At 41.5% G+C, this 26,805-nt stretch overlaps 2 protein-coding genes across 4 annotated transcripts; one reads left to right on the top strand and one right to left on the bottom strand.

Annotated features, from left to right (window-relative positions):
• Positions 1-5,604: 5,604 nt before the first annotated feature.
• VBP1 (VHL binding protein 1) lies at positions 5,605-19,272 on the top strand. 3 transcript variants are annotated; one of them, XM_070951697.1, is made up of 6 exons: positions 5,605-5,752; positions 8,055-8,179; positions 9,160-9,226; positions 9,615-9,713; positions 10,483-10,621; positions 11,996-12,973. In XM_070951697.1, exons 1-6 carry the CDS (start codon positions 5,645-5,647, stop codon positions 12,064-12,066), a joined length of 609 nt encoding a protein of 202 aa, XP_070807798.1. In that variant the 5' UTR covers positions 5,605-5,644; the 3' UTR covers positions 12,067-12,973. The 3 variants fall into 3 exon arrangements, with proteins under 3 accessions (XP_070807798.1, XP_070807799.1, XP_070807800.1); XM_070951699.1 differs by having other exon boundaries at positions 5,614-5,752; positions 8,059-8,179; XM_070951698.1 differs by lacking the exons at positions 10,483-10,621; positions 11,996-12,973 and adding an exon at positions 18,163-19,272.
• RAB39B (RAB39B, member RAS oncogene family) lies at positions 19,217-26,580 on the bottom strand. The gene is made up of 2 exons (XM_070951696.1): positions 26,366-26,580; positions 19,217-20,116 (listed from the first exon to the last, which is right to left on the bottom strand). The coding sequence occupies exons 1-2, from the start codon at positions 26,578-26,580 to the stop codon at positions 19,690-19,692; spliced, it is 642 nt and encodes a 213-aa protein (XP_070807797.1). The 3' UTR covers positions 19,217-19,689.
• Between the last annotated feature and the right edge of the window lie 225 nt (positions 26,581-26,805).

Genomic DNA, 26,805 nt, shown 5'->3' on the forward strand with positions numbered 1-26,805 from the left:
TAGGATGCTGGGCATGTATGTGGTCTTAAAATGGCATCCAGAAATGAAGTGACAGAAGACGCACTCTCTTGCCTTTGCTTTCGTCTCCCTGGGCCATCTTCTAAATACCTTTGCCCCCTCCCCAACAGTTCTTTGATATCAGAAATTAACTTGGTGTAGAGAAACGTCCTGCAGCCAGTTTCAATACTGACATTTGTCCAATACTAACATTTTGGAGCAAAGCCCTGTGTGTGTCTCCTGATAGGCGTGTGGCATGTTGGCATCCCAGTCAGACTGTCCTTCTCATCCCACTGCTGGCCCTAAATGGGGGGAAAAGCTAGATTTTGTCATACTTGAAAAAGTCTGTTCTGAATTGAAGGTTCCTCTTTCTAAATAACACATTTTACAAAGAACAATAAATATTTTTAGTCCTCTGTATATAGTAAGGATAAGTACCATTTTTTAAGGCAAGACTATTTTGGGGGAGGGAGGTGTTAACTTTAAAATTGAATACAGGGTGTACAGAATCTGGTTTTGTTTTGCTTTTTTGGTTTGGTTTGCTCTTTTTTCAGGTGTGGTTTGAGAATTTGTTGGGATATCAGCTTTTGAGTAGAATGCACTGTGGATCAGTGCTTTTATTTGTAATGAAAGGGAATCCTTTTTCCTCAAGTAGTATACATTTTGAGGATAATGCTGAAATGCTTTGTGTACTGCTAGCTTATTTCCATTCTAAAGATTATATTTTTGAGTTAGGGAAACTACATGTTTTCACTGCAGTTTCTAGAAAATGTTTAGAAATAGAAAGTTGCTTCTGATTCTGGTGTACTTTGACTTCTTGATTGTCAGGTACCGATTGAAAAACGTATTGTGTCACTCAATTTTCTCTACGGCTGTCTGACACTCATTTTAAATATTGTAATAACTGGTGCAGTCTCTCTTCTCCTTTTGTCCCAGTCTTTCACAGATGTTTCTGTAGTATTCTCCAAAACTGATAAATCTTTGGATGTATTTGTATTCGTGTATCCAATGGTTGTAGGATTTAGAGCAGGGGTGGGGAACTATGGACCCTTTATAACCTGTGGACTTCAACTCCCAGAATTCCTGAGCCAGTCATGCAGCAATTTTGTTACTCTGATTTCTTTTTTTCCTCCCGAGTGTTTTGCTATAAAACCCGCAGGAGGCTTGCAGTTTAGCTAAGCTTTAAAGCAGATTTTAGGCCATGTGTAGAATTGGACTCAGAATATAGTAATGGCATTGGAATGGTGCTAAAAAGATTGTAATGTGATTCCCATTTAAACAGGTAAGAGTGAAGCGAAAGTAGCTTAGTCTTGAACTAACTCACCAGGCTGAATTAGTGGAGCAGAAACACCCATCAGCAAGCTTGCAGTGAGGAGCTTTTGAATAGTCTTCCAAGATGATGCTACTTCTCAGCATCCTTTACTGTTACTCATATTGATAGTGGCTGCTGTTGAGCAAGATCTGGAGATCCCCATCTAAGGTACTCTGTTCACTTGGGAAGGCGTTTGTTGTGTATCTGGCAGTTGACCTCTGTTTGAGCTTCTCTATCAAGATCAGGGGTGTCAAATTTTATTTCATTGAGGGCTGCATCAGGGTTGTATTTGACCTCGAGGGGCCGGTGTTGGCATGGCCAGGGTGGGCATGGCCAGCTTGACGTCACTCATGTTGGGGGCACCGGTGGTGGCCTGAGCGCTCTGCCAGCAAAAACTGAGACTGGGAGCAGTTTCGCTGGCAGAAGCACCACGGGCCAGTCCTTTGCTGCTTCCAGGGTGGCCCTGCAGGCCAGATCTAAGCACCCTATGGGGCCTTGAGTTTGACACCCCTGATCTAGATCAGTGTTTCTCAACCATAGCAATTTGTGAGGACTTCAGCTCCCAGAATTTTCCAGCCAGACGACTGCCTGGGGTGTTCTGGGAGTTGCAGTCCAGACATCTTAAAGTTTGCCATGGTTGAGAAACACTGATCTAGATGGTGAATTGGCAGAGTTGGAAGGGCAAATGAAGTAATAAAGGTCACATTTCCTGCTTTCATTTTTAAACAGTTGTCAGGTAGAACAGGGTGTGGATCAAAATACTGATATGCAGTGAGGCGTCTAAGACCTGCCCCACAGGCACTGCTCAAAAGGAAAAAAAAATTCTGTGCCAAAAAGGTGAAAACCCCTTGAGTCATTCTTAACTCCTGAAGATTAAATGGACATTTTGGGATAGCTTTGTGGAAGTGTTTGTGGCGGCCTAATTTGGGTGTGTTGTATGTGTAACTTCCTATCTAATCTACAGCCTGACGGCTTTTAATTCTAATTTCTAATTAGTACATCCGAGTACTGACCCTAAGTTTTTTTTTAGTTCAGCTAAGATTGGCTAGATACTGATTCAGTTGTGAAACCCCCAAGTTGCCAAAAGCATCATAGTTCCCTGTACAAATAGCAGTATTTAGGAAAGAGTTGCAGCTCTGCCCCTAAACCCCCCCCCTTTTTTTTAAGAAGTACATAAAATGCAACTCACATTTTTCGTGGTGTCTAGTTTGTAGGGCCTTTTTTGTTGAAGAGCCAGGAAAAATGAGCTAAGTCATTCCCACAACTACAGCTGTGGAAAACCCCTCTTGTGCTTGTCTCTTGGTGTCAGACAGCCTCCCTGCAAAAGTAGATTGGCACAGCCAAGGAGAGAATGTTGCCTGTCATTTCTGTCAGTGAACTTGGTGAGCCAATGACACACATCCAATATTGGTGGAAGCAGGGTAAATTGTGGCAAATTGTCCGTCTTGTAATTCTAGCTAACCTGTGAGCCATTGTTTTTTTGTTTGTTTTTTACAAAGTATGTATCTGCACCACCAATACAATTACTTTGGTTGCTACCAACCTGTTCTGGAAATGAAGGTAAAGATACTTTGTAAGTAAAGCCTACAATTTGAGGTCTCCTTGCTACCCTACAGCTCTTGCCTATAGGAAGCCAATGATATTCAAAAAAAATACGGAACTGTTGAATACAAAGGCAGTAAGTGGAAAACCTTATAAGATTTTTGCTTTGGTTCTCCAAAATGCATATTTTTAGAATTCAAAGGCCAGAAGTAGTTGCCATATTACTTGGGTGACAGATGATAAAGTTATTGAATGTTGTCTGAGTATCTGTAGCCAAATAACAAAATGTTCAATTAGAATACAATAAAGTACGGTTATTCACACCAATTTCTCATTCATTAACTGAAATTATTGTGAAATTCGTACAGTAGTTCTAGTGAAAACCACTTGAACCATTTAGTTGTAAATTGCAATTTACCAGGATTGATATTTGTATGTAGATCTTATTTGAAGTAATTGTAAGCCTAAAATCCAAGTACAATTAAAATTCCAAGATGTTTTTTGTGTCAGTAAGGCACTATTGAAGGAATGTAACCTTTATTTTGAAAATGCTTAATTTCTGCAAAAGTGTTTGTATTTTTTCATATTTGAAATGTTTTTCTAAGTTGACATTTTTGTTCAACATTTGAAATATAAATTAAGTATATTGTGATTTTCTGTTTGAACTTCTCAAAGTATTTATTTTGCCCAGCTCATGTTAGATTGCAAAAGTGTCGGAGAACACATCTAGCCATCAAAACCTTTTTCAGTTTAAGCACAAACACACCCCCAACCAATATTTTTCTGAAATATTTTGTTTGCCATGTTAACACTTCAAAGATTCTGGCGCTAACTGGCTTGACAGCATATAAAACAAGGAAGTGGTTGAGACTATTGTATAGACTCCATTTTGTTAATGAAACAGGTTTTGGAAAATAAACTTTGGCACAAAGTGTTTTGGCTGTGTTTTGTATTCAATTTGATAATTTTTAATTTTGCACAATCGAAACATTAGTTAGTCAGATGCCAAGTCCCTCGTCCCTCAGTGCTGTTGAAGAGGAAAGTTTTTTGTTTAAAGAAAACTCCTGCCTTTCCTTAGAAGATTCAATCATGTTAATCTAATATACTGTAAACCTTTAGCAGAAGAGACCATGCCTAATAATCCTTCAAAGGTGTCAGCAGAGTATCTAATTTGGGACTTGAACTAGTTTTCAGAGAGTAATCTTAAAGCAATTCTAGCATCAGCCTTTGCTAAGTTAGATGGCCTGCATTTTGTCTCATATTTTATCTTACGTGATGGGAATTGTAGTCCAACCATACTAGATGATGCCTCATTAAGATTACTTCAAAGAGCCTGGAAAGCAAAGCAGATTCTGCTCCCCATTATTGCTGCATTGCATCCACATGCTTTAAGGACTTTCTGGATCTCAAGTCTAAAATTGATCCATTCTAGGCCATCAAGTCATTTTCAACTCCTAGCAATTTTCTCCACAATGATCTGTCCCTAATTGGAATACAGAATACAGAGTTGGAAGGGACCTTGGAGGTCTTCTAATCCACCCCTCTGCTCAAGCAGGAGACCCTATACCTGTGTTGGTGAACCTTTTTGGCACCGAGTGCCGAAATGGGAGTGGGCGAGCGCTGGAAACCAGAGTAGTTCCCTGGCATATGCATGCCGGTCACCTGGTCTTCCCAGTGTGCGCATGCACGCCAGGGAGCTGTTCTTCCAGTTTTCGGTGCTCCTGCGCATGCAAAGACCAGCTGGTGCACCAGAACCCAGAAGAGTAACGGGCAGCACGCGTCCCATAGGTTCGCCATTACAACCCTGTACCATTTTAGACAAATGATTGTCCAGTTCCTTCTTAAAAGCCTCCAGTGTGGAGGATCCTAAATTCTGGAGGCAAGCTGTTCCACTGGTTGATTGTTCTATCAGGAAATTTCTCCTTGGTTCTAGGTTGCTTCTCTGTTCTGTTTCCATCCATGACTTCTTGTTCAGGAGCTTTAGAAAACAGGTTGACCCTTTCAAGTCGGCCAACTCCCTTCCCTCAATGCCACTGCAATGCTGCAACCGAGTTCTTCCACCTTGCTGCGGTGGTCACCTTTCCTTCCACCTTTCCCAGCATTAGAAGCCTTTTCCAGAGAGTTGGGTCTTCAAAATTAGAGAATGGGAAGCAGTCTAATAAATAACTAATAAAGAAGGAATAAAGAATGGGAAACAGTCTAATAAATAAATCCCACACTGAGCTTATCTGAAGGGCAGTGCATAGGTGGAGGATGCAAAGTGGATGTCGGGTCACCCGGCATCGCCCCAACACACGAAAGAAGGTGGAAAACGCTAAAGGGCCATTTTTGCAGTTACGAATCTGGAATAGGAAGAGAAGAGAGAGAATATTGGCCAAGTGTGAGTGGACATGCAAGGAATGTATGTGCGGTGCATAAACAACTCGGTATTTGCGCTGAACTGAGATTGCAACCTCCTCTTGTCCCTCCGATGCATTTCAACCTTAACCAGCTCTGCAACTTCTCCCCTCAACCAGTCCATTCCGGCTTGTTGAAGAAGCCACCATTCTTGAAAGCCAAAGGAGCCTTGTTGCCATCCTAGTCGGGGATGCCCCCTCCGCCAGCGACCTCGCCCCGAACAAATCCCCGGGGGCCGGGCAAGCGCGCGCCTCCTCAGCCAATAGGAGCGTTAGGGCCCGCCTCGATTGTGACACCTGGTAACGCCCCCCCCACCCTGCACGCCTTTGTCTCTACCGCGCATGCGAGCGCGGGCGTGACGGCGCGCGCCAGCCGCGGTCGCCTTCCCTCCCCAAGATGGCGGCGGCCACCGGCGGCGAGGCGATTTGTGGCGACGGCCCGGCCAGCGGCACCGGCGATGTCGGCAAGAGGGGTCACCTGGGCATCCCCGAGGCCATTTTCGTCGTAAGCAAGGGAGCGGGGAAAGGTTTGGCGAAGCGGCCGGGACGCGGGAAAAAGCGACGGCGACGTTCCAACCGCCCGTTTTCTCCTGCGCATGCGCGCTCCGTTTCTGTCAGGGGCGGTTACGGCCCGCGCGGCCGGCCGTTGGAGATAGACTGCCTTCCTCCATGGAGGCTCCTCTCCGGGCGGGATCGGCGAGGCTACTCGGTGCTTGTGCCTGGATGGAAAGGGCTGAAGCGGCGATCTTTCCCAAATGCGGTCCGGGTGGTGACTCCCGCAGCTTTGGCTGGGGATTCTGGGCGCTGTAGTCCGTGGGAGCTGCTCAAGGGCACCTATTGGGGAAAGATCCTGTTTCTTGGGAAAGAAGTGATGATGGGGGGATTCTGCCTAATTTACCGGTATACTGCCTTTGAAGGTAGAGGCTCTATTCTGTTCCAAGACCGTCTTGTGCCAATCCCTCTCTCTCTCTCTCTCTCTCTCAGCCCAGCCCACCTCACAGGGTGGTTGTTGTGAGGTAAATAAGAGGAGAAGGAATGCTTGCCACTTTATTGGTTTGTTAAATTTATTTGCCACCTATCTTGCTCTGGGGCTACTCTAGGCAGCTTGAATTATTTGTAAAAAATAATAAAGGCAGGATATAAATGAAATAAACAATTCCTATAAGTCCAGTTTTTGCTTCTATAGATCCAGGGCATCCACTGCAACAGGCGTCTGGCTGGTCTCTTTCCTCTCTTTGTTCTCTTTGGGGGAGCATCCCCAGCAGATAACACTGGAAATGAATGCTTGGGGGAAGTTTAGTTTTCTTGCATGTGTACCCTGCAGTGTAAGGATGGGACTGAACATGGTTTCAAAAGGAGATTGCGGAAGTTTATGGAAGATGAGGTGGTCAAGAGCTAGTTTGGCTCAGGAGTCAAAGAAAGCAGGCTGGAAACCAGGAGAGGATGAGTTCTAGTCCTGCCTTAGGCATGAAAGCCAGTTGGGTGACTTTGGGCTAATTATAAGAAAATGGTGAGTTCTAGCCTTACCTTTGGCACAAAAGCAGCTGGGTGATTTTGGGCCACTCCTTTTCCCTCATCTCCAAGAAGGAGGCATTGGCAAAACACTTCCAAAAACGTTGCCCAAAAGAGCCCCTGCAGGGACTCATCTAGGCAATTGCCCAGAGTCAAGACTGACTTAAAGGCAAAGACAGTTAGTTGGCAATTGGCATTGGGATTGAAGGCACCAGACTAGGAACTGGGAGACTGAGTTCCAGTCCTGCCTATGAAATGAAGATAATTGGAGGACATTGGGGCAGTCCGTCATAGCCTTATGAAGAAAGTAGTGTGACAAGCAAGCATAAACCACTTTCAGTAGAGAGCCATTTGGGGGTCATGGCTAAGGCACCAGGCTAGACATCAGGAGTCCTATCCAACCTTAGACGCAAAGCTAGCCAGTTAACTGTGGTCCCGGTCATTCTCAATCCAGGAAGAAAGAAGGCAAGGCAAAACACACTGCAGGACTCATCCAGGAGGCTACTAGAGGTCAAGACAGGTTTAAAGGCACAAAAAACAACCCCCCCCCCAAAAAAAAGCAGGCTTCTTGTAAATATTTGTCTTGTCAGATGCTGAAGGAGTAAAGTTGAATGGAGCTATTGCATTCCTGGTTTTAAGCTCCTGTATCACAAACCTGATTGGCAGAGCAATTTTTGGATCTAAGAATCTTTCTCTTTTAATACAGAAAATACCTCCTTGGTTGTAACATACTCATCTGCCATCTTTCCTAGAATGTAGTGTGCAGGGTCTTTTCCATTGACTGCTGGTTCTTCATCCACCTAGCTCTTTTTTTAAAAAAAATCCTTCATGAAATATGCTAAGCAGAGGGATAATGATCAGTCCAAGATTTCCCAGCTAATTTTGTAACCAAAGAGAGTTAAATCTAGGCTGTTACTCTATTGTTATGATGTAATGCTCTTGGTTTGGACCAGTCTGGGAAGACAGGAAACTTTCTGGAAGAAGCCCATTGTATAGTTGCCTAGGAAAGAGCATGAACAGGTCTATACATTTTCTAGGAGTTCAGTTCAGTGCTTTGTTTTTGTTTCTCCTCCACCAGTGTTAGGTTCCCAGCTAACCAGAGAGACTTAAGTGAACCAGTAGGTAGAAATGATTTTGAGGAGCAGACCCAAAAGCATTTCAGTGATGGGCTGATTATCCAATTTTGCCAGTCCTTCTTGCCAGGATATGAAAAAAAGCAAACGAACAAATTATTGGCTCATCAGCCTGATGTTGTGGTTTTGGAATTAACCATATATGTGTATTCTTACTTTAAGGAAGATGTAGATTCTTTCATGAAACAGCCAGGAAATGAAACAGCAGATGTAGTACTCAAGAAGCTGGATGAACAGTATCAAAAATATAAATTTATGGAGCTTAACCTTGCCCAGAAGAAAAGAAGGTGGGTATGTTTACGATAACTTTTACAAGGGCTGTTCTAAAATTTGGACACTTCTCTGCAAGGCATAATATAGTGTAAATTCTTTCGTTAAACTTTTCAGATATTTCTTTCCAGTAATATTTGCCTAAATACATATCTTTATAAGCAACTGAAATATGAACGTTTTAATACATAACCTGTTCCCTCTACAGGAAGTCTTCAAATCATCATATTCATCTAGATGATGATATTTATAACTAACTTTGTGCTTACAAATTTTCATATATTCATAAGGGCACATCTATATGTTGTGTATCCTGAAATACATTTGAGATTATCAGAAGAAATTGAATAAAATGCACTGAAATATAGTAAAACAATTATTCTGTCACAAGTAGAGCTTTTGATGCTCATTTGCCATTCAATAATGGGAACAATGAAAGTTATTTTTTTAAAAAATGCTGTATTAGCTCAGAGGTAGGTAAACTGACAATAGGTCCTGTTTCTTACATTTATATCTGAAGAGAATGCTTTACTTTTTATGTGTTGTGTGAGGGATCGTCATGCAAAGTCACAATGGTAAGTGCAAGTAACTTATTTGTGACTCAGCTGTTTTCTTCCTAAGAAAGTTTAATATCCACTGTCTCACTTATTGCCAGCCCAGGTGGTTGGACCATCCAGGAAATCAATTCCATAGAAGGCTTAAAACAAAACTACTTTTATTAAGATTAGCTATAATACTACAGTCTTGCAAGTCGGATTGTGCCCTTCTTTTACTCCAGTGAATCAGGGAAGTGTCTGCCTGAGCCACTTCTGAATGTTATCTCATCTTTCAAGACTTAAAAAATGCTTCGCCTCTTTTGCCTAGGTAACAGTTCCTGTATATTTCTGTCAAGGTCATCTTCTTTACTTTCTACACTTTTAGTACGAATCACAATGTTGGGCATTTTTTTCCAAATAAAGAATGATAAAAATAATATTTTAAATGTTTTATTTTACAGATTAAAAGGTCAAATTCCTGAAATTAAACAGACATTAGAGATCTTAAAACACATGCAAAAGAAGAAGGTAAGTACAAGTAGTTCTTGACTTACAATCACAATTGGGCCCAGAATTTCCATAGGTAAGCAAGGTGGTCGTTAAGGGAGTCATGCCCAATTTTACGGCTAACCCTAACCACTTTTGAGTCATAATATTTATCTGAGTGAATTCCTTTGGAAATATAGCATCATTTTCCATGTACAATTGAAAAATGAAATAATTCATTAACTCTAAGCAGTATACGTATTCCTAGACAAATTCTAGGAATTTGAAATATTCTATCTTGTGCACATCACTGCGCCATTAGTTATAACAAACAGGTTAGCTTTAGATCTTAAGTATTTTCATCATGATAGAAAATTAAACGTACTCTATAGACCATTGATTTGATTATGTTGATTTGTCTTTTCCAAAGGAATCTACAGATCTGATGGAAACCAGATTCTTATTGGCAGATAATGTCTACTGTAAAGCATCAGTTCCTCCTACAGATAAAGTTTGTCTCTGGTTAGGGGTAAGTAATTAGAAAGTGAAGCACCTCTTCCAATGCTGAATGTATAGTAGTTCTAAATATGGTTGTAAGATATTGGGAATTTTTTAGTAAAAATTTAATGTAACTTATTTGCTTACATGGTAGGAATCTGTCTTTTAAGACAGGACTAGTTTTTTTTTTAAATCACAAGAATACCTAAGCCACTTTCAAAGGGAGCCCAGTGATGTTATTTTAGCAAACTTATTTTAGATGCTGACACCAAACTTTGCTTTGAAGTTTGAGACTAAACTCTGAAACTCTTCTTTTTTTATTATTTTCTGTTTATTATATCTGATATGGCAAACTATAATGTATAATTCTCTTCCATGGCTTCCTTGTAAAACATAGTTTGCCAGCTTGGAAATCTTTGCCAAACAAAGAGTTATATCCTGAAACAATGTATGAGTTAAGAATGAAAATTGCTGGTCAGTAACATGATTCTCATCTTCATGGCACAGTTCAAAGATTAGCTGAATCCATTATTTTTGCAGTTTTCAAGATTCAGTAAACAGTTAGGTGCCAGGTTTCGGGTTCCACAGGCATTTGCTGATAACTGATATTAAGTTCACCAAGACCAATAGAGAGGAATGGGCAAGTTCGCTGTTCCTAGTCCCAATTACCTGAATCTACTTATGCCTAGAGCTGGTATGAATGGAGGTCAGCATCTTCCAGATGGCAAAAGCTGAGCTTCAACTCTACCTTGACTTTAAGGAATCATAAAAATATGTTTTCATTTAAATGCTGCCCTTAGGCCAATGTTATGCTGGAATATGATATTGACGAAGCCCAGGCACTGCTAGAAAAAAATCTTAGCACAGCTACAAAAAACCTTGAATCCCTAGAAGAAGATTTGGATTTCCTTAGAGATCAATTTACAACTACAGAAGTCAGTATCCTTTTTGAGGTTCAAAAGTTAGGTTGGAATGGTCTTGTTGGGTGTACCTCTGCTTGTTCATTGCATTTGCACTCAGCTACTTCAAGGCAGCACCAGGTATCAAGGAATTGCAGTTCCAAGAGTTGTATTTCTGAGGTGTATTTCAGCCAAAGTGGATTCTTGGAGCTAGGTACCATCAAATCCACTTAAAAACAGTGGATGCATAACCAATGTAGGATCTGTGGGGGAAAAAATGATCCCTATTACCTCGATCATTGATAACAAAGCTCCTCTGCCTTAAGTCTTTAGCATATTATTTTTATTTTTTTGATAATGTGCAGATTCAGTGTGGACTTCAAACTATTTTCTCTACAAGCAGCAGTTCCCAACCTTTGAAGCTTGGCGGGGCGGGGGGAGGGGAAATTGAGCCATGTGAGCAACAGGCCAGTATGCAAGCACAGCTCAACTTGCGCAAGTTGAGCTGCACACATGCGCTGGCCCACCGCTCGCACGAGTTGAGCTGCATGCGTGAGTGGGCATACTGGCCTGATGCTACGCGGCCTTGTTACAAATAGCTGTGGCCCGATAGTGGGCCACCGCCCAGAGTTTGGGGACCCCTGCTCTACAGAAAAGCAAATGGATCCTCCAGGTGCTTCGTTAAAATATTGCTTATTTTAGGGCTCCATTTCAGGAGAAATTCCAAACAGTCTTTTATATTTCTGAAGCAGGTATAGAAAATACATTGCATTATTGAATAGACTGCTTATTCTCTCTGCCTATCTCTATGCTCATTCTTGAATTGTTGCTATTTTCTCACTGGGCTGTTTGTTAATAGAATAAGCTATTTTCTCTTTTAATGAATTGGAGCCTGGAGTAATCATCCCCAGTATCATTATAAGCTGCTACTTAAGCATGATGTGGGAAGAATTTCACCCGATATCTATATTTAGTAGACGGTGAAGAGGTTGATCCTATAAACAATTATCAGCAGGCAGATTTTTCAAAACCATACATGAATAAACTATCTGGTTGTCAATATTCTATCCTCTCAATTGAGAGCAATTTGATTCAAAGGAGCATTGCTGCTTCTCCAAACAAGCAGGGGATCCAGGATGTCCTAAAAGGGGAACTTTGCAGGGGATAGTGAAAAAGCCTCCTTGAAATTTGTTACCAGCGCTCCTTGGTCTATCTGTGTTGGCTGTGGAGTTATGGAAATTTCAAATCCACCTGGAAGGCATTGGCTTGGGAAAATCAGCTTTTCTATTCTCTAAGCACCATTAAGGAGCATTTTATATTGATAAATAAACCTGCCTTAGTGCCAGCGAAGCCGGAAAATGCAAGAGAATTGTGTCTGCTTTTGAACCATACCTTCCTTAATCTCTGTCTGCAGATATGGCCAGAGTTTATAATTGGGATGTAAAGCGAAGAAACAAGGATGACCCTGCTAAGAACACAGCATAGTTCTGTTAGTTTTAAATACGGTTTTGTTTTTTCTTACTTTTAAACTACGGTTCGGTTCAGCCTTTGATGGACTGTGTTTAATTTAATCTTTTTGGTTGTTGACATAATGGCGAGCATCTTTGGTTTTTTTATTCTTTAAAAAGGGCAAATCTTATTTGGTCCCATGCATGCTTCATGCAATTGGCTTGTTGGAAAAGGAGCCACAACAGTATGTAGTGAAGAAGCCCCTCATCAATCTGGGATTTGAGTCAAGGGAATTAGAAAGGGTCATTTTGTAAGTCACAGATACTCTTTAATGCTCAAGATTTATTAAAGAGGTCCACAGAATATATCATGGGGACAAACGTAGAGTTGATGTGACAGAGTGAATACATCGTTATGTTTTTGGCAAATGACCCCTTTAATATCCAGACGTTCTCTGTTTAATTCTGTTCCGGAGAATGGCTCATCTTGGTACTTCAAAAGATCACAATTGGCCTTTGAAGGGTTAAATAATAAAACACTGAATCCTGTTTGTGGTCTTAGTTGGTCCTTGTATACATAAATATCAATTCCTCCCGATTTTTCAAATGGGCAGCCAAATTTTTTAATACTTTGCTTCATTTTACTGACATGCTGGCCATTCTTCCCGTTTGGTCCAGATGTCTCAACACTTGCAAAGATACTTGCTGCAACTTCTGGAACATAAATGGTGTATTGCAGCTCAGCTGTGTTGTCAGGTTGAATGTTATTCCCATGTTGCTTATTAAGGAAGCCTTGCAAAAATGTTGCCTTGACACCTTTTCTTTGAAGCACACCTGATGGCCAAATTAGCAGTGTAACTACCATAGCTGCTCAGGTTTCACCTCACCATTCAGTGCAAATGTTAACTGGCTTCTAGTTTCATTTAATAAACAATATCTGTAAAGTTTTGTACTATTATTTCATTTATATTAAAACAGTGAAACTTAAAATGTGCTAACATTTCCAAAATGTTTCTTGTTAAAATAGCGAAGAGAAAAATAGAACAAAACAGGAGCATTAGGCATGTAGTTGAGAAAAAATAAAGACAGGGTATGTAAATGAAGAACATACAGATATATTCAGGAATGGCACCTCAAAATGTTACATCCTTAAGATTCCAAAGTGTATATTTGTGTTTTACCAAAAAAGAAACCAAAAGGATATTTTGTTTAATTCAGTTGCAGCTGGAACAAAAAAAGCAATCTTCCCAATTATGAAAAACTCAGACATTAACATGCTTATATTGCCAAAAAATCTATTTTGTTGAATAAACCTGCAACTTCCCAGTTGCTTTGTTATTTTAAAAAAATCCAAAGATTTCTTTGCAGTACTCCCAAAGTGAATATATAATTTGATTATCAATACTTCCTTAAAATCAGTGTTTATTATTACTATTAAAAATAATACTATAATACTTCAAAAACATTTAAAATCAACATTGGCTTCTGCACCATGATGAAATCAACAATGCCTGTGTACTGTGAAGACTTTTGGTCCTTTTTTCCAATAAAAATTGACTCAACACTGAAATGACCTGGATATAGACAGCTATTAAAGCAAAATTCTGGGAATTAAGTCTCAATCTATTATTCTACTGAAGCAGTGTTACACATTTTCCCATCTTTTCTGTCTTGTCCTTTTCCATCTTTCCATTTCTTCGATCCTATCTTTTTCTCCTCTTCCAAGAGAGAGGAAAAATGTTTTTCCCCCAATGATAACTGATATTCAGAAAATTTGCAGGATAACAAACTAAAACTAATCTAGATTTCCATATTCTGGTTGCCCTCCAAATGTGTTCAATCTCCTAGGTAATTTAGCTAAAGATCAGTGCTTCCTATCAAGACATCAAGATGAAAAAGGGCGAAATGAAAGGAATAACTGGGTAATCCAAGTATCTGTTGGACTCAGATCATCTTCATGTTTCACGGAAAGCCACATAATTTAACTTTCAACCCAGCTCATGGTAACTGAGCTAGAGCGATTGAGGAATTCTCCGATAAGGTCAACCAAAAAGGCTAGTCCTTGAAAAACTAATCGATTCTGGCCAAAATGCCATCCAGGCAGTCTCTCCTTTGCAACAGTGTACTTCGATAACCGTATCTGGTCACAAAAAATAGCACTGGCTGTGCTCTGAGTCTAACAACTACATTTCCCTCAGGGCCACAGTAGAGAGTTACTCCAAGACAACCACAAGAATCTCGTCTTCCTTGGACTGCCAAAATGTCCATGAAATGTCCAGGGCCAGAGATCAGCAGAGGCTGCTGTAATTAGAATAGGAAACATCTTCACTTGATGCCTGGAGTTGTAGCATTTCAGAAGAGGGCTATTTATCTGCAACACAAACCTTTATGGATGCATTTCAATGACGGCATAGCTACGCATGATACCAATAAGCCAATATCGCAAGGGGTTACCTTGGCAGTCATCCAATTGGAATATTATCCCATTTATGTTAGAATCTTTTCATTCCAGTTGTGCTTAATGACAGACACTTCTAAAATACTTCAAATGACGGCACATGTCTACAAGTTAAAAAAAAAACCTGGATTCCATGGCAAACAGTGGGTGGTGTTTATTTTTAACCTAATCTGTGGGGGAAGGGGGGGGAGTTTCCCACCACAGTTCATGTACACAGAGTTACTTGAGGTTTCATGAAAAATGGTGGAAAATAAAGTAATCCTTACATGTATTGCATGTCACATATTCACATTAACTGCTTTGCTAAGCGCGAGCATAATTTTCATCCACACACAGCTAAATACAACATATTGCATCACATTTCATTACAGTCATAAAACAGAAAGCTAGCAAAAATGTACAGTATAATTATATATCTGGAGGGTCTGGATTTTTCTTTAAATCCAGCATGCAGACTAAGATTGTGAACTTGAAACTAATAAACGGGCTCGTTTCTATTTTTGCTGGATTTTGCCAGATAGCAGAAAGAAAATGGAGCTTCCTATGGCCTCGTTAGCCCTTTCTCTTGCACAGAAATCTACTCAAATCAGTTCAGAAATCAGGTTTACAAAATCAAGCCCCTCCCATTTTTTAAAAAAGGCAGGAATCCTTGGTACACTGCTAATTGTATAGAGGGGTTACAAATGTAAATCAGAAAAAGACTGACAGGTTTTTATCAGGATTATTAGACCTTCCATTTCATTTCCATTCCATTTCACCTTCCAATATATTTTCTGTGTGTCTTTGTCATCCTCATACATGATAGTACAAATCAAAGATGTTTATTATTAAGTCAGTATTAACCCAGAAAAAAACTGAAAGACATTTGCTACTACGCTAGTTCATAGATTTTGATTTAGATTGGTGCAGGATCCAGACTCCTTTTTTAAAAAATGACAGTAAAAAAATTATTTTAAAAAATAATTTTTTAATCACGTAAATAATCTTAGTACATGGCCCCCCAAAAGCCGATGTTCCTACACAATCTTCTAGATCCCTCCTTTTTCCTTTTTGATTCTGTGATTACTTGGAAAATTTACTGAAGGTGTATTTAAAAGAAAAAGCTTTTGCCCAGCAAATTTGACAGTTCTAGGGAAATTTCTAATCAAGGGCAAACAGGGTTCCTGGTCACCTGCCATGTCCCTAGGAGAGATGCAGTGCTCCTGAGACAGTAAAAAAAGCCAAGGTGAGAGTTCACAATTGAACTTTCCATGTAGAAAGTCCTCCATTCACTCCATAACCCATCCAGTAAAGGCTGATTTAGGAGGTGTTCTTGATTTTGGACTTCAGATTAGACCGACTTGGGTTTGCACGTTAAATTTTGTCTTAACATCAGGTAGTGCCATTGGTGGGATTCATATAACATGCTGAGCCACAAAAAGTACTAACCAAGTTTAAAACTACCAAAGGTTAGGGTGCTATAAGAATACCACCAAACTGGGCCTGAATGCATCCTCATATCCAGAGGAAGTGTCACTGAAAAGACTATAACAGAATAACAGTTGGAAGGAACCTTGGAGATCTTCTAATCCAACCCCCTGCAGGAAATCCTATACAATTTCAGACATGGTTGTCCAATCTTGTCTTAAAAACTTCCAGTGTTGGAGTACTCACAAATTTTGGAGGCAAGCTATTGCACTCATTAATTGTTCTCACTGTCAGGAAATTTCTCCTTAGTTCTAGGTTGCTTCTCCTTTTGATTGCTTCTTGTCCTGCCTTTGGAGAATAGGTTGATCCCCCTCTTCTTTGTGGCAATCCCATAGCTATTTGAAACACTGCTATCATGTCACCCCTAGTACCAAAAAAAATAAAAATAAAAATAATAAACTAGACATACTCAATTCCTGCAATCATTCTTTGTATGTTTTAGCCTCCAATCCCCTAATCATCTTTGTTGCTCTTCTCTGTCTTTATCTCCTGCTAATGTACATGGTTCTAGGACAGCCCAAGTTTTAATCTGTGTGTGCACAATGTACATGTATATGAAATATTCTCTAGAGAATTGAACAGCACATGGAAGTATAAGGCTCATTTATAAAATCACTTCTGAATTAATTATTTTGCTTTAATGGATCAACTATTCCAAGTCCAGATGAAATCTACAAGCAACTGTAACCTAAGATACTTAAGCATATCTTTCAACACTTGGTAAACAGGCATTTAAAAAGTAGTTTACATATTGCCTTAATTTGATCATAGAAATTATCTGAAGTCACCGGTGAATCATGCAGAAACCGAAAACTATAGAAAAAAACTCAGAATGAAACAAAAGTTCCAACGAATGTACTGACACTTGTTAAAGTATTACATGGATTTATCATCACTTCTTCCCACCCTTTATTCTCCTATCTGAAAAAAGCTAGCTTTTAAAGGTGCTCCAACATTTCATCAGCTTGATAGATTGATTCTAAAAATCCAATTTGATTAATTGACTTAAACTGCTAACACCCCCTCCCTTTCTGGGGAAATAGACCTATTTTTTTAAAAAAGCATATTCAATGCAAACACGTACTGGATCATAAGCAGCAATCTATGTAAGAAGCTGGAATTTTTCTACAATAGTAATGTTTGTTTGTCACACCCACAGATACTATCTAAAAAGAACCCAACCTCTTTGTTTCATAGAAATGTTCCCCCCTCCCCCAAATGCATGTTTAAGTAATATTCAGAAATTCAGATGATTGACTAAAACGTCTTTAATTAGTTAATAGGCAGAAAGAAGCATTTGCCTTTCTATCTTTATTCCTTATATAAAGCTACAATTTGAGCCAGAGCATGCAAAATATAACCAATCCTACAATCTATTTTACTCCTGGGTTCAACGCTAGCAACATTCTTGAAATTAGTCTAAATCTGACTTACTGATAAAAAAAAATAGTCTTGAGTATATGTGGGCTTCCTCCCTTATTCTATTGTATTACTATAAAAATGTTTCTCAATGGCCTTAACAAATGGGATGTATGTTTACTTGTGTCTTCTGCTGATTATTACATTATTACCGTCACCTCCAAAAAAGAAAAGTAAACACCCTGGATGTACAGTATGTAGGTCATTAAAAACAGTATAGCCCTTTTCTGCCTCAAAGCAAACTATTTCGTTAAAAGAAAGCAACACTCAAAATTAATATTGTTTCTTTTAACATTGGCTTCTTCCTAAACGTTCTTCAGGAATGTTTACAATGCTCTCAAGGAATCCAACCCTCCTTTCCTTTTTTCTGCATTCAGAAAAAGCCCAGCTCCAGATGCAAAATGATCAACAAGAGAAAAAGTGGAACTGCTGCTGAAAATGCACAGATTCATCTTGGTTTTAAAAGCCGTTTCCCATCATTCAGCATCTCCCAAACGACATTATGTCACTTGCAAGTCGCTGATTACTTCCCTCTGCTCACATCAAGACCCTCTGCTCACTTCCATCGCTTTTGAAGACACTGATTTTCCTCTAAGAATTTCAGGTCGTGTCATGAGCGCCCTTGCTTAACTATTCTAGCTTGCTTTCTTAAAGCAACGCTTAAATGATTGATAATGTGTCCGGAAGGGAAAGAAAGGCCTTTAAAACTACAACACTTGCAAGTTAACTGGCTTGCAAAACAATGGTTTCTATCTTGCCTATCTTACCATGCATCCTCTTTCTTTTCAGCTGGGACTCGCAGGAAATGCAACGTGGAAAGAGCAGGAAGCATGGTTTCAATGCTATTTCAACTTTAATCAATCTTGGCTTTTTCCAGAAGAAAATTAGAACATCCTTGATTAAATAGTATCCCCCTCTCACACACACATCAGCCCCCCCTCTTCCTATCGCTTATTGGAATGCAACTTTCCAGGTGGCCCAAGCAACCACCAACATTTCATTAAGGGATGTAGTGGATAATGAACTGGACTTAGATCAGGGTGATCTAATGAGGTGATCAATGTCTCGCTGTGAGACTTTGGGCCAGTTAACCTTTTAGTCCAACCTACTTCAAAGGTTTGTGGTATTGAGAAAGAGAGCCCACATACTGTAAGTATGCTGGGACTCCCTGAGAAAAGGTAGAATATAAATGCAATCATGTATTTTAATAACCATTATTAGTAATAAATCAATAGGGTTACCTCTTCTTGCAGAAATCTAACAACCGAGATTCCAATTCCTTCAGCTCTTGGATGAAAGACCCAGCAAGAACTGAAAGATTTCTTTAAACTGAACATGGTTTAAGTGATAGGGAGAGGGAATCATCAAATACAAAGGGAAAACTCATCACTGTGTAATTCTAACATTAACATGGAAAGTATTGCATACCTGACTCATAGAGCTCAATTAGAAAATATCATCATGGGAATCCTTTCAGGATTGAGAATCAATATGGGTACTGTAATGGTTGAAATGTTGGGCTAGGACTGGGGACACCCAGGGTCTTTCAGGTGCCCCTCAACCATGGATGACTTTGACTCTGGCCAGTCACCAACTTACTTCGTGGGGCTGCTTTTCTGGAGAAAAATAAGGGGGGAGCATGATGTACCCTTAGGCTTTTGAAGGAATGCAGCTATGCATCTCATAAAGAACCAATAAATATTTACCTTACCGATTCAACTGGTGAGTTCTTCCCAGATTAATGGTGGAACCTAAACTATCAAATTCCCAGAAGCTTTGGAACTAATAAAGTAAGGGTCTTTCTGGCTTCAATTTTAGTGGCTCTGCAATGTTTTAACATTTAATTTCTATTGCAGCAAGCCTTTTATTATTATTATTTCAGCCATGGTGATTATTAAAAGGTAGCAAGCATATGATTTCTCTCTCCCTTGTTCCTGCTCTAAATACACTTCCTAATTATAGGCGATTTGGACTATGGCTTCAAAAGAAAAAGAAAAGGAAAAAAAAGAAGAAAAGCGAAAAGCAATGATAGATGAATCTATTTAAACCAGGGTACATAAAACCCATTGATGGTGACTATCCCTACCCCGTTTTTCCAGACTCCCATGGCCTTATCTCTACCACATTAACATGCATCTGGATTGATTCGTACATGGTGGGGTTATAGCCTCCTTTTGTCCTCCAGCAGTCCAAGCGCCGGTGCTTTGCCTACCAAACTGCACCTTCTCTGCCTTCCCACCAAGTTTGTGGAGTAGAATGGAACCCATTGGGGCTACTCAAGAGTCAGCCTCCTTCCTCCTCGCGGGGACTTCCCAGTTAGCACAGGCACCTCCTATCTGACTTCACCACTTCTTCTGAAGAATGCACAACGTTGGGCACAAAGCCGCTCTTGACCCCTTCCCAGCCCTCCTGGATGCTTATCTCCCCCCTTTTCACGAGTTCATAGATGTCTCGAGTCAGGTCAGTGAAGGCCTTCTCCACGTTAATAGCATCCCGTGCCGAGGTCTCAATGTACTTCATGTCGTAAGCGAGGGCCAGTTTCTCGGCCTCGTGTCGGGTGACTTGCCGCTGCGTGTCCAGGTCGCATTTGTGGCCCACTAGTACAAAGACAATTTGATAAGGCTGGACATGTGCCTTGGTCTCCTCCAGCCACTCGTGGACATTCTGGAAGGACCTGCGGTTGGTAATGTCAAAGAGGAGCAGGCCACCAACGGAATTTCTATAGTAGGCTCGCGTAATGGATCTGGAAGAGAGCAAAGACCCAAGAGAGGAAGAAAGATCGTCAGAAAAAATTAAAATGCAAGCACCAAATCATAGCTATTTTTTGTCTTGCAGGTACCCATCAGATACAAATCGATCCAAAAGATGGTTTGCTGTATGAATATGATCCAAGCTGGATTCCTTTGGGCTTAATGTGTGGTTCAAGCCCAGCCACTATGGCATTAAAATGATGGCTTGTGATTTATATTGTGCATAGAGAGCAACTGTGGCTTGTTCAACAAGCTGGTTATACAAACCCTGGCTTACTATGCTGAGTAAACTCAGCCATTCCAGTTTATAAATTGCATGCGTGGTTTAGCATGTTGCACAAATCCAATCATTTGGTGCTCATTTAACTAATTAATGCTGCATTTTAAAGACTAACAAAGAGATAATGCACTATTTTGAGGAATGGTTCCTACAAGTGCATTATAGGTTAGTCCTCGACTTACAACCATTCATTTAGTGAGCGTTTGAAGTTATCACGGCACTGAAAAATGTGATTTACCAGCAGTCCTCATACTTTCAACCAACAGCCTCTCTACAGTCACATGATCACAATTTGATTGCTTGGCCTCGGACATGTATTTACAATGATTGCAACATCCTGGGGTCACTTGATCACCATTTATGACCTCCTCAGCTGGCTTCCAGCAAGCAAAGTCAAAGGGAAAAGCTGGATGTGCTTGAAAACGGCAATGACTGACTTAACCACAATGGCAAAAAGTTGGTAAAATTGGGTAAAACTCAGCAACCGCCTTGCTTAACAACAAATTGAGAAATTCTGGTCTCCATTGTGGTCATACGTCGAGGACTATCTTGCCACGCATTCATGACAAGTGTCATACACTGTGATAAACACAATCTGTTTTCAGAGCACAATGTCTTAAGTCAAGTCATTGTGGCCAGCAAAACTGTTCCTGGTTGGACATGATCCTACCAGAATAAGCTAGAGGACACAATATTAGTAGGTATTGGCTGTTATATGTGATACTTTGCCTGAGAGCACGGAACACTTTGAATTAACCGCCCAGCAGAATTCACACATGCTAGGCAAAATGTAGTTGATTTGCCTGGTGTTCAGTGTGATATTAATACAGCCAGAATAGTTTAAAGTTTTGCTAAGCCATTGTGTAGCCAGAATGGCTGGGGTCCCAGAACATGCTGAGTACATTGTGGCTTGGAATGTTGAACCCCTCTGTAACTGGGTTCATGCATCACAGTGAATCATAATTTTAATAAATCTATGATATGGCTGAATCTTTTTAGCAGGCTAAACTATAAATCAAAATAGTTGGACTCACATCAGAACCAAAAAACCCCACATTTTGCCCTAGGGTGATGTGAATTGAGTTACCACAGTAGACTAGGATTAGGCAGTCACAAGTTCGTATCTACTCTGCAACAAAGCTCTTTCTGGATAACTTTGCATCAATCCCTTTCCACTACTACACAGGTTGTTGTGAATGTTAAAAAGGAAGCCTTGAATTCTTTCCTTCAAAGATTGTAAAAGTTAAGTCTGTATTTCCTTCCTTCTCAAGTTTGCAAAATTTCTTTGCTTCCGGTACGACTTCACATCTATATACATTGAATTGTTCTCGTGAAAGGTTCATGGAAGGTCCTATTGCTGTGCAGTAGTTCTACCACCATTCTTGGTTACTGAAAAGTTAGCTGGTAAGGAAGGTATAAACTAGGTTAGACTTCCTAGGTAGGGTCAGTAAATGGCACCATGTCCCAAAGGTGCTTTTTCAAAAGGTAACTGGATGTTGTATTTCCTAAGGACTTTGCTTCTTAGGACTTTGTCCTTTCCTAAGTATTTTGTTTTTCGTAACAAAGTCCTGGACTTTATTAGCAAAAACAAAATCCAGTTGCCTTTTGAAAAAGTACATTTGGGATAACTATGACTTGGATGACTGAGAACCTCCATAGATAATGGCACCATGTGTTCAAGATTGTGTTTGTGGAGGCAAATATGTCCATGAACATGAATAGTTCTGTCCAGGTGATTGCTATACAAAGGACCATTAATGGGACTCCAACTGTCATGCCTATTGATGTAGTCCGTCCATCCAGCCACCACCAAACATCCTGTTGCCAATGGATTTCTTGCTGGATGACTGGACAAGAGTGTTTCTTGGCCTTCCTGCTGATGGTGGATTATATAACTCATCTCTTCAGGTTTCTTGTTCTGTAGATAGGGGATCAGCCCTCTGTCTTGCTTGAGTTGAAGGATTTTCTTTGGGCCTTGCAGACATCTAACTTGTTCGTGGTTCATTCTGCCAGATATGGGAAGATACAATCTCCTCTATTTGGTGGAATCTTGAACTGACCAGGGGCATGAAGCAGAGATCCAATCTTAGCACCACTTTGTCTTTTTGGAATACACACAAATCCTTTGTCACCTCTCCTCAATCCTTCTAGACAGATTTAGGACTGCCTTACTGTCTTGTAGATTAACATGTTATTGGGAGCATGACGAGTAAGTTGAAAGGGAGCAGTCATGAAATCCCTAAGAACCAATGACAAGTCCCAGGAGGAAAAACAGTGAATAACTGGATGGCGTCATGTAGCTCGGGTAAATATCCCTCGCCTGTCTAGGATGTCAGCTGCTGCAGGACAGGAAGTCTGAATTTCAGCCTCCTTGCTCATCCATTAAAGTGTTCTCCAGGGCCAGAATAAAGCAATTAATATCACCCATGCCTCAAGCATCATCTTGTGACCTCTTTTGGATAGCATTGGAACTGAAGAGAAAGCACAGGTCAGTTTTTCTGATAAATGGGCCACCATGACATAGAATCCTAGGGTTATCGGTATCTTGGTGACCTCTGAAAGAGACAGGAGTCTCTGTATCAGTTCTTCAGAATTTAGGGCAAGGATTTCATATTTTCCACTCCAATTGAGTTGACTTACCTCCTCAGATTGTTTTTCCCCCAAGAAAGCCTTTGCTAGGTAGTCAGATTTCAAATAACTGATGATCCGTCTCCCAATGCTTGAGTCATCGTCCCCTCATGCCACCATTCCAAAGGTTGTGGACCTAATTTCAGTGTAAGTAGTCAATTGCTGTTCTGAATCACCTGTTGATGCCTTCTCTTTTCTCTTTGGTGTTTGGTTTCTGTTGGGACTTCTGGGAGAAGGTCATCTTACCAAAGATGATACAAGTGGTAGCTTCAACCCTGGGTTCTAGAACTGGTTTTCGTGGATTTGCTTGAGCCACTCCGTTCTGTTGGTTCTGTGAGCATCTCTCTTAAATCTCTTGGCACTATCAGTTTAGAAACCAATGATGGTATCAGCTTATCAGTCTCAGATACGGCTGGGAGAATCCATGATGTTCCTGGCTGGGAAGTTGTTTTCCAGCATGGATCCGGAACAGTCCTGAGTTTGATTGATTTTATTCACTTCAGAGATTTTCTCTCTGAAGAAATATGGAAAGGTCATTCTGCTGGAAACGGAAGGGGATATTTGCAGGAGGCACTGATTGTGGGATTGTTGAAGCCCAGATCCAGGATGAGTACCTCTGTTAACTTATTGAGATCACCAGGAATATGTCAACATTACAGAGTCTCTGATGGAAAAAAAATGCAGGTTGGTAAAGCCATGGTTAGACAGGTAGCCTTCCTCTCAATCTGAATCCCAAGAAGAATGGGCCACAGGCATCTCACATAACTAATTCTTCAGTTCTTGCAGGCTAAACAGATTCTTCATGACTTTTTGTGTTACTAACTGAAGATACTGATTGAGGGACAGTGGCCCATCTCCTTGTTCTTCTGACCCTCTTTCTGCTTCTGATACTGCCAGGGTGAATGTCCAATTCCTCCCTGGGTCTTTACTTGTCGTGACTTTTGGGATCTCCTACTTCTTTTTTTTCCTGTGCAAATGCAAAGAAAATTGCAAGTAAGTGAAGAATGGAGAAGAAAATGATTCATTTGAGGCCTTCTGGAAATAAGGGCAGTGGTTCCTTTCTTCTCCAGTATCTTTTCCATGAGTTATTCTGAAGCTCATTATCAATTAGCCCAGAAGACTGTTTCACACTCAGGGAGGTAACCTTGATGTTGCTCCCATGTTCTGTGTGGGTAGACTGAGCCCAATGAGGGATGTTCCTCTTGTTGTCATAGTAGGCCATGTTGGGCTGGTTTGTGTCTCTCCTGTACTACTGGGCCTCATTCCCACTTCCTCTGACATACCACTACATCCAGAGCTGCTTGGTTCTTCCACTGCCATTCTGTTGATGGAGGAAAGGAGAAGCTAACTCATTCGGTTTTGACATGATTTGATGGCTTCGATGCCGATGCCCTGCTTTCTGATTATCCCAGTCACCAAAAGATCATCACTGCTGGGGCACTTAGTACTGATTCAACTGCCAAAGAATCACTTCTACTTTTGCCTAGTATTTGTTCAGCCTGCCAAAGTTGCAGCCATTGGTGCTGCCCTTTGCCAAGTGCATTGGGACACCAGTTGCATTGGAAAGATGGTTGTCGTCATTGCTCCATTTCCTCTGGAAGTTCTTTTGCCTTTTGGAACCTACTTCATCAGACTGGACAATTGTTGTGGAGCAGTGCTTCCAGTTCCTGGTCTTTGGCAGTCACCTGGCCTCTTGGCTGTAGCTGGTCTCCAAACTTGCGGAGATACCTTCAAATGGATGGAGCAATCAAACAGTTGAGGTTCAAGTTCCCCCTTGCTCTTTCTCTCATTCTTGCTTGCTCTTGGTGTTAAGATGTGAAGCTGGTATGGCAGGAATCGGGAATCTACCAGAAGAGATGGAACCACCAGGCCACTATAATTCATTGCCTTCCCTGGCTCTCAAGAGAGTGGCCAACTATCTATTGACTAAGAAAGGTGTAAGAAAAGAGCCTCATGTTTGGAGCAGAGACCTATATAATGGTCTTGTCTTTTGTGAAGTGGACAAAACTTCTCTGTAATAGAAGCTAATAGAAATAGCTTCTATTTCTAGTCATCTGTGAGCCTTCTGCCGGACAAGTAAATTTCTGAATAGCAGGTCAAATGCCTATAGAGCCAGATGTGAAGTCATGTCTTGATTGAAGGCTGGTTTTCTTCTCTGTTTTTTGGCTTTCAAGATGGAGCCGAGAGAGGAGCCACAGGTAGGTCCTCCCTAGAAGGTAGGGCTAAAAGCAGAAGAGTTTTCTCCATGGGACAAGCATACCTTTTTCCTAGAAGAGGTGGCATCAACTATTTCCCTTTGGGCATCTCTAGCTTTGTGACCAAGAATATTAAGCTCTACCTGTCTGGCACACAACAACAAGGCTGTGGCATGGACCTTTTGATGGAGGAACCGTGGCACCTTCGCCCCTGGGAAGATTTAGTTTGATTTGGTGCATTTACTTTCCATGTTTCTTTTCTTTTTTTGGGAGAATTGAGGGCAGGTCTCTCTTTTTCATTCACACAACATTCCTGGAAGGTAGGTTAGGCTGAGAGAAAACGATTGGCCCTGAGTCATCCAATGAGTTTCCAGGGCTGAGGCTGGACCTGAACCTGGGTCTGCCCCGTTCTTTAATCATGGCCCCTGTAAAGTCCATGGTGGCTAGAAGTCGGTTTCCCAAACGGTTGTCGAGGCTCCCAATCAAGAAGGAGAAGACAAGGGACGTGAACAAGCTTGTCTTGAGACCCTGCTGCATCACAACCTTAGGAAGGGACGCATTCTGGAGGTGGCACCCCTTGTCCCCCACTCTCCAGGTCTGGAGATCCTTCTCTGCACCCCAGGGGAGACTTCTTTCTTGAAAAGCAACTAAGACCACTGCTGCCTGCCATGGATTTTCCCTTGGAGGGGGGGAGATTAAATCTGACCAAAGAGCATCCAACTCCCCACTGACTCAATGAGCCTTGGTAGTACAGTGGTGTAAAGCACCCTGTTATTAACACCAGCTGTCTGCAATTACTGCAGGTTCGAATCTCTCCAAGGCTCAAGGTTGACTCAGCCTTCCATCCTTTCTAAGGTAGGTGAAATGAGGACCCAGTTTGTGGGGGCAATAAGCTGACTTTGTATGAATATACAAAAGGATGAAGGCTATTGCTTAGCGCATTGTAAGCCGCCCTGAGTCTCCGGAGAAGGGCGGCATATAAATCAAATTAAAAAATAAATAAGTAAAATGAAAGGCGTCCCTCCCCCCAGGCCCAGTAGGGTCTTTCCTCCTGCCCTCTGCCTCTCCCTCCAAGCAAAGGGCAACCTCCCTCCCCAGCCCCCCCCCCCAGGACCCATCCGGGACCGAGCCCTGCTCACCTGAACCTCTCCTGGCCGGCGGTGTCCCAGATTTGCAGCTTGATCCTTTTGCCGGGCTCGATCTCCACCAGGCGCGAGAAGAAATCCACGCCCACGGTCGGGTCGGAGACCTGGGCGAAGCGCCCTTCGGTGAAGCGGCGGATGAGGCAGGATTTGCCCACCGTCGAGTCCCCAATGACGATCAGGCGGAACTGGTAGAGCCAAATGGCCTCCATCGTTTCCCCGGGGCCGAGCCCGGAGAGGCCCGACGCTGCGCCTTCGGAGCTACTGCAGGGGCGGCCGGCGCGGAGGCTGCTAGCGCTGCTGCGAGAGGAGCGCGGTCCCCGCACCGGCCTCTGGGCGGCCTGCCTTCGCCTCGGGGGCGCCTGCTCCTCCTAGCCGGGGACGCGCCGAGCGCCTCTCGCGGGGGGAAGGACGGGGCGGGCGAGCTTGGAGGGGAA

The sequence above is a fragment of the Pituophis catenifer genome, unplaced genomic scaffold (genome assembly GCF_029215685.1).
Source record: "Pituophis catenifer annectens isolate HBS135680 unplaced genomic scaffold, rPitCat1.0.hap2 SCAF_11, whole genome shotgun sequence".
Classification (NCBI taxonomy): Eukaryota; Metazoa; Chordata; class Lepidosauria; order Squamata; family Colubridae; genus Pituophis; species Pituophis catenifer.